An 8,566-nucleotide genomic window follows, 5' to 3' on the forward strand; every position below is an offset into this window, starting at 1 on the left:
TCAGCCTTTTGATTTTTGACTGATTTTTTTTGCATTTAAAGCCATGCAGATAAAAAGGAGGGAAACAATCAACTGGGTCATTCAGTTTTCCAGTGACACATGCAGTACGAGCACATTCTCAAAAGTAAAACCTTGATAGAATAAAAGTAAACTTACATTAAATTGTAATTAGTTTGCATAACCATTAAATTAGAAAATACATACATACATTTTTTTGTTAGTTTTCATCACGTAAAAAATATTTTCCTTTTATTAAAGAAAATGTTTCCATTATTTAATCTGAAAACAGGAAGACATTTTTGATTAAAACTATAACTTAGGTAATCATTCATTTCATTACACACACACACACACACACACACACACACACACACACACACACACACACACGTCAAATTCATGCCAGTCACAAGCAAACAAATGGAAAAACTAACTAACTAACTAACTAACTAACTAACTAACTAACTAACTAACTAACTAACTAACTAACTAACTAACTAACTAACTAACTAACTAACTAACTAACAACAACAATAAAAAAGCATTTTCAAAGTCTATTTCAGTAGGATGCAGGCCAGGTCTGTGTTCAGGTCTATGTGATGGGTTTCAGAAAAGTTGGAATGGGCAGTTTGTCCAGACTTTTTGGAAATTCTTTCGGAGGTAATTGAGACAGGACTTTTTGCATAGCCATAAGAAAGAGTGTTCCTGGAATTTTTGCGATTAGATAGTTAAACATCTCCTCTCCCAGTACTTTGGACCAGCGCTGTGGATCCTTTTCCAGTGAGCTCTTCATGTTGAATCGCAACTCAGGCATGAACATGAACAAGCTCTCAAGGCACAACATTCTGGCACCTGTGTTCGCTTTGGTGGTCCGGAGCTGCTTGAGGACGAGATCCAGTGGTGTCATACCATCGTGGTCCTCAGCTTGTGGTGAAGCACCATGTCCCAATAACATTACGATGGCTGCTGCATGCGACAGTTCACATGCCAGATGGAGTGGAGTTTTGCCATTCTCCAGATGTTTGCAACCACCTCGGTTCATGTATGAGCGCAGAGTGGGCATTGTATGTGCCACCTGAAGGATGAGAGCCATGATGTCCTTCTTGTCGTAGCGGACAGCCATGGTCAAGTGTGGAGCAGATGATGGACAGCAGCAGAAAGAGTCGCCTGGCATTGCAAGAGCCCCGTCTGAGAACTGATTCAGCAAATATTGTGCGTAAGCTCGGTGGTCATGCACGATGGCATACAGAAGTGCTTCAGAAGGAGTGTATGTCTGGTGCCGGGTGTCTTCTTCCCAGTGAAATATCTCCCTGTTGCGCATGTCCTCCAACATCCATACAGGTTTATGGTCCCGAACAACTTGGTAAAAAAGTAAAGAGAGGAATCTGCTCTCCTTATATGTGTCATCCATCTATCCAGGCTACAGTAGGCATTAGTGGAGAATAGAGAAAGAACACCTTTAGGTTATCAGTGTTAAAAGTCACTTTCAAGTGTAAACCCATGTAATAAATACATAATATAGAGATAATACCTTGCTACTAGAAGCTCGTGAACGCAGCGTCCTTCTCATGCAGTAGTATGAGAATAGAATCAGAATTAGAATAAGGCATGACGTCATTTAGAACTCGTGGCAAATCTTCCCCGTCGGCGACGACGAGGATCCCCTTGAGACATACAAATATATGCATACATGTCAACCTTTGGTCAATCAAACCTGTATAACCAACCTCCAAAATCCGTATTTCCCTTATAAAATCTGTATAAGATGCAAATTAAAATAACTTACCTAAAATTTGAATGATTAACAATGATATATCCCAGTTACTTTTTATTCAATATTAATAACAATAAACCTTCAGAATGAATACAAAGCTCCAATGTTTGACAAAAACACAGTGTCACTCTAATGTTCTGAATTGTACTCCACGACAGCTTTTTTAGTAGTCTGCACCAATACCTCACAAGGCTGCATATCACAGCAAGTGTCTGTGTTGATCTTGCCGGAGTGCCCATTCAGAATCTTTTCAGTCACTAGTGAAAGTCGCTCAGGTGGAAATACGCATTTCAAACAAAATGTTACTTCACGGTTGGCGGGATTCTCGCAATGTGGTGTGCGCATGATCAAAAGTGGAACGAAGTCTCGCTACCACAACACGCGATTTCATAAGACTCTTTACTGGCTGTCTGTAGTGTACAGTACACTTGTAAATGTTATGCGCTCTTATCATCGTGGGAATTGATTATAGCTCTAAATAAATATTGAAGTTTTTTTTAAAGAATCCGTATAACTTTATTTGTACGCCCGTATACTACGTTTATTGAATCAAATCCGTATAAAATACGGACATTCCATATAGGTTGACATGTATGCATGTGGAAACACGTTTTTCCGAGCTGCCTCTAAATGCATCATGAGCAGGCGGAGCTCAGGCGGCAAACAAACCCCGCTGTGCTGTGTGATCAGAGATGCTTTAGAAAATATTGTATGAGTATCTTTGGTGTGATTCAGATCTGGGCAGTGCTTCTGTATGTTCAGCAAACCAGCCAAGAGGCTAAAGACTTTAGACTTTTTTTTTTTCCAAGCAAACGTCTAAGTTGAGTAATGCTGCTGAATGTAGATAATGTTGAGCTAAAAGATGACAAATGTCAGTTTAGTTAGTTAAGCTAGCTAGCTAACTTGGAGGCGGTAGTAACTAGTTACATTTACTTGAGCAACTTTTTGGATAAATTGTACTCTTAAGAATTGTTTTTGTTGCAAAATACGTTTGACTTGAGTAATATTATTCTAAAGTAACAATACTCTTACTTGAGTAACGTTACTATTTTGGCTACTCTAAGATTACTCACTTCTGGGTAGAAAATAAGAATATAAATGTATTTGTGTTCCTTTGATTGTTGTTTTTGTAAAGATTTAATTTTTTGTGGTAGTTACAGTTTAAAGTACATGAATTTGCTGATTATTATTACTGTATTCCTAATTCTATTTCAAAATGTTGCTTTCCACATTTTTTAATCTTTTTAGTTTTTTTTCTTTATCAGACATCTAGTTTTTAAGTTTGTTTACCTGACATGTTTCGACGTACGACTGTTGTCTTCCTCAGAGTGTCACCAGATGTTATTGGTGACGCATCTTTTATCAGCTGATGTTTCCGAAGGCGTGGCCTTCCTGTCTGGTTTGACAGGTTGGTCACGCCTTTTACTGTCAGTTCGTCCCCTGCAAGATGGCACTCCAGGTATGGGAGAGCATGTATGCTCCCTCATCTCGGTTGATGGTCCTCGGGCTCCGCTTACGGATCTCTATGGCCTCCCTGATCCAGCGCTGATGTTTATTATCTTCTGTGTGGATGACTCTGGCATTCCCCCAGTCCATAATGTGATTTTTTTTTCCCTTTTGCAGTGATCTGTTATGGCTGACTTATAATTTTCCTGTTGTGCCTTTTCTTTTATTGTTCGGGTTTGTCTTGTAGCTGTCTCCTTTTCGCACTCTTGTGTTCATTTTTTTTCTTGTGTTGAAACTCCTTCCTGTCTCCCCGATGCAAGTTTTATTGCATAATTGGCGTGGAATCCCATATATGGTGTTGCATTTGTTTTCTGGATGTATTCTGTCTTTGGGAACTCCATTACAGAACTATGTGTCCTGCTCTGTCTCGCTGATGCAGTAGCAAGGACAAAAAAGCTCCATTTTTGTTCTGTCGGAAGATAGATAGATAGATAGATAGATAGATAGATAGATAGATAGATAGATAGATAGATAGATAGATAGATAGATACTGATGACGATATGCAGTCAGCGACCAGAGGAAACTGTTACCAATGCTCATTTTTTTTAAAATAAAAATAAATTTGTTATTCAAAAAATGGTTTGTTTCATACCATTCATACATCAAATGCAGATTAAAGTGCTTCACAAGAAAATATAATAAAAGTGATCATAAGAACCAAACATGGACATTATTTGTCACAAAAACAGCAATAATAATAATATGGAGATTAAGAAGCTTTTCCGTAAATTACTCTTAATAACAGTCTCAAAGTAAGTGCCATAAAGTTAAATATAAAAACCAAAAAAAAAAAAAAATCACAAATATACATAACAGAATAAACCATATAAAATGTTTTGCAAAGGAAAGTGTGTAAATAGTAACAAAATAAATTTTAAATGTTTGAAAGTTAAGATTTAAATAAATATAGTGCATAAAAATGTATTTAGCTGCTTGTAAAGTGATGTACACGAGTTGTCTGTCTGATCTCGAGTACAGTTTTTGGGTGCATAAAAACGGAAAGCTAAAGGCGTGAAAGAGAGTGAATTAAACCTGTGCAGTAAATCTATTAAAATGTTCTGTTTCATTACTCACTTTTATAGCAGACAAAACGGCTAGTCCACTCGCGCAGTTGTATAACAGGATAAAGAGATGAGTCACACGTGCGATTCGTTCCAAATATGGTGTCGCGCTTCTTGTTTTATTCCCACGATTGAACAGTCGTCTTGCTGCAGCCCGTTATTAGTATAAAAAGGACAGAAACAGTCAAGCTCAAGTCACAGCCCGTTAGTATCAAAAGCAGAACACAGGAATAATCCACACACAGCAGAAGAGGTCAAGTTCAGGTAAGAAATAACTTTACAATCTCGGCAGTTTTTATGATTTCTTTTTATATTTCAGTTTAGAAATTCAATTCTTCAAAAAATGTTTTTGAAGAAAAAAAATATGTCACATGTATGATTGTGTGTTATTAAAAGCCACTTTATCCTGAATGGAACAGCGATTCATAACATTTCCCTCTTGGGACTAGTTTATCCATTTTTAAAGGTCCCATGGCATGGTGGTTTGTTGATGCTTTAAAGGGGATCGTGGAGGTTTCCGGATGTTATATCCGCAGCCTTTCTCGAAATGAACCCTCGGCACGTAGATATAGCCTCCTGAGAGAAAGCCCCATTTCAGCCCTTTTCCCAGTGCGTCGTTTTGCTAATGAGAAGCAGGAGGCGGGGAAGGGTAGAGGGTGGGGGTGTGCCATGGGGGAAGGGGCTGCCGTCTGCCTCCCAAGCCGGCCGAGAGCGCTCCTTGTCGGGCACGGCCAGGCGGGCGAATGCCCTGGTCTGTCCGCCCTGTCTAAAAAAAATGGTACAACTCGAGCCCATGGTAAAACTGGGACTTTGTCGGGTTTTTTTTCAGCCTGAGGCCCATGGTAAAACTGAGCAGTTTTACCTTGGAGGAGTGGGGACTTTGCCGTTTCCTCCCCCCAACTCGCCCCTGGGAGAACCGCTGCCTCCACGGGCGGCCGGTGCCGCTAGAGGGCCGCCCGCGCGACCTCGGCTCCCGACAAAAGATTGGATCTAGGGCTGACTTTCAATGGATCGCAGCGATGGAGCTGCTCTGCCACTCATGACACCCCGGCCCAGAATCAGGGAAAAATACCGCGCGCTGACGTCATTAAGGTGCGATGCGAGGAAATAAAATAAATTCAACAAATGTTTGGGTTTTTACTGAACAAACAAACAAATAAAATGAACGAGTGACTTAAAAAAAAAGAATGTGGGTGTCTTTGTAAAAACTGTTTTGATTGGCTATTATAACAGAGGTAGCACAGAGTACCTGGCTAACTGCAGGAAGCGGTTAGCTGCACAGCTAATGTAGCCATTGCAAACGCACCAATTTTAAAACACGGCAAAACGACTTAACAGTTCTACACTTACTTGTTCGGTGTTTGTGGCTGATGCGGCAGGGATGCTTGGTACGGACCCAGGCTTCAGTGACAGTTGATGTGCAAAACCTGCCCTGTACTGTCCCAAGTTGTGGAAACATTCCTCAGGAAAATGCTTCCGACAAACATACACCGTCTTAGGTAGACTCGACGGCGTATTATTGGAGTAAATAAAATTAAGCCACTGCGTCTTCAGGGGCTCTCCCGTCTGTAGTAAAAACAGACTCTTTTCTGTGTTGTCACATCCATGTACAGCGCAATTTCCATGTTTTGCTCGCTTAGGTGATGCCATGTTGTTGTGTCCTCTATGGTCTCCTCACTACAACTGGGTGGGGCAATCCATACAGTGGGTGGGAATCCAGAGGGGGGGGGGGGGGGGGGGCGTGGGGATCATCTCCCTTGCTGACGTAGTAAAGGGAAGAGCTTATCAACTCGCCGTTTTGACGCACCATTCTCAAATATTGGGCATAGTCTGGTTTACACATTATGAAATTTCTAGCCACTGGGGTGACTTAAGAAGGTCAGAGGAACTCATTTTAATGTTAAAAAACCTCAGAAAGTGAACATTTCATGCCATGGGACCTTTAAGGGGGGGATTATTGAGGGCAAATTATCCATCAGTCCTGTGCACTTTGACTGTCGAGTGAGCTCGGGCTAAAAATGTCAGATTTTATTTGATTTAAATATTATTTGATTTAAATTTTATTTTATTTTCATTTTATTTAAATTTCAGTTTAGTAATAAAATTAACATTATACATCAGTCCTGTGCACTTTGAATAAGGGGCCCTGGAATTCCAATCTCGCGTGCCAGAGACCGGGTTACGTCATATCAGCTTTGGGTACGGAAGCTTATTGGGTGTTGCTGCTGGCTGATTACCCAATAAGCTTCCATCACCAAAGCGGATATGACGTGGATATGGAAAGCGAATATGACGTTAAGGTCAAGTCAAATCAAGTGCTTTTATTTGTCACATACATTTTACATGTAGTGAAATGTTAAAGGGGTCATCAGCTCAGCATATAAATAAATTAATTAATTAATAAATAAGAATAAAAACAACATATGCAAATAAGTAACCGCACTAGAAAAGTAAAAGATGACTCCTGAAGCATGACATGTAAAAAATAAGTCTAAAATACTAATGAGTAAGTTAAAATAGCCTGGGGATAACAACAAGATAAAAATGAAATGTGCACAGTTAAAAAGAGGAAAATGAGTCCTCTAACACTGATATAAAAACTGTAGTAAAAGGGATTATTTAAAATGTACTGAGTTTAGCAGTCTAACTGCCTGTGGATAAAAACTCTTCCTCAGTCTCTCTGTTCGTGCATGGAGACTTCGTAGTCGTCTGCCCGAATTCAGCAGGGTAAAGAGGTTAGAGTTTGGGTGTGAGGCATCCTGCATGATTTTCCTGGCCCTAGCTCCCACCCTCTTTGTGTATATGTCCATCAGACTCGGTAGGGGGGCTCTGATTGTCCGTTCCGCAGAGCGCACCACTCTCTGCAGTGCTTTCTGGTCACATGCTGTACAGTTCCCAAACCAGGCCGTAATACAGCCTGTTAGGACACTCTCCACCGCTGAGGAGTAAAATGTGGTCAAGATGGAAGGGGAGACCTTAAACTTCCTCAGTCGACGGAGAAAGTACAGCCGCTGCCTGGATTTCGCTGTGAGGTGTTGTGTTTGTAGTGACCAGGAGAGGTTCTCAGTCAGATGTACCCCCAGGTACTTGAAGCTGGGGACCCTCTCCACAGGCTCCCCGCTAATGGTGAGTGGTGTATATGTCCTGCTCTGCACCTTCCTGAAGTCCACCACCATTTCCTTTGTCTTGCTGACATTCAGGGCCAAGTTGTTGGACTGGCACCACAGTGCTAGGTCAGCCACCTCCTTCAGGTAAGCCTGCTCGTTTTTTTGTGAGATGAGACCCAGCACCACGGTGTCGTCAGCAAATTTGATGATGGAAGTGGAACTGCTGGTGGTTGTGCAGTCGTGTGTGTAGATGTTATAGAGCAATGGACTTAACCCTTACATACTGTTCATATTCCATGCCTTCATGGTATGGTCTGGGTCAATTTTGACCCAGGCAAAGAATACCCTACTAATAAGAGTCCACACCCAATTTTGAGCTCCATATCTTTTTAAAACATATAAATGACCAATCTGACATTAATAAATGGTTGATTAATCCTTAATCAATGTTTCAGAAAGCAGAGAAAGTGTATTTTTTATATATTTACACTACCCGATTTTGGATAGAAACATCTTTCACACATTCTTTTTTACCTAAGACATGAAAACATCTCATCTCATTATCTCTAGCCGCTTTATCCTTCTACAGGGTCGCAGGCAAGCTGGAGCCTATCCCAGCTGACTACGGGCAAAAGGCGGGGTACACCCTGGACAAGTCGCCAGGTCATCACAGGGCTGACGCATAGACACAGACAACCATTCACACTCACATTCACACCTACGGTCAATTTAGAGTCACCAGTTAACCTAACCTGCATGTCTTTGGACTGTGGGGGAAACCGGAGCACCCGGAGGAAACCCACGCGGACACGGGGAGAACATGCAAACTCCACACAGAAAGGCCCTCGCCGGCCCCGGGGCTCGAACCCGGACCTTCTTGCTGTGAGGCGACAGCGCTAACCACTACACCACCGTGCCGTCCCGACATGAAAACATAATAGTCATAATGATGTTAATATATTTTATTGAAAGTACAGTTTGCAAAAACATTTAAGAACATTTAAGAAGAAGAGGATTTAGTTTATAATAACCCAGTACAACCACTGGAACGTTGAACACTGTCCCCATTGTCTTAACACCAAAAAACTCTCCATAATTACCAATGCAATAACACATT

General features: G+C 41.1%; 1 protein-coding gene across 1 annotated transcript; it reads right to left on the bottom strand.

Annotated features, from left to right (window-relative positions):
* Positions 1–559: 559 nt before the first annotated feature.
* On the bottom strand, positions 560–1,411 carry LOC132876453 (ankyrin repeat domain-containing protein 9-like). The gene has a single exon (XM_060913518.1). It carries the CDS (start codon positions 1,409–1,411, stop codon positions 593–595), a length of 819 nt encoding a protein of 272 aa, XP_060769501.1. The 3' UTR covers positions 560–592.
* Between the last annotated feature and the right edge of the window lie 7,155 nt (positions 1,412–8,566).

The sequence above is a fragment of the Neoarius graeffei genome, chromosome 1 (genome assembly GCF_027579695.1).
Source record: "Neoarius graeffei isolate fNeoGra1 chromosome 1, fNeoGra1.pri, whole genome shotgun sequence".
NCBI lineage: Eukaryota > Metazoa > Chordata > Actinopteri > Siluriformes > Ariidae > Neoarius > Neoarius graeffei.

What these genes read in the sequence shown, in the direction of transcription:
- LOC132876453 (XM_060913518.1), bottom strand. Translation starts at nt 1,411, where the DNA reads ATGGATGACACATATAAGGAGAGCAGATTCCTCTCTTTACTTTTTTAC.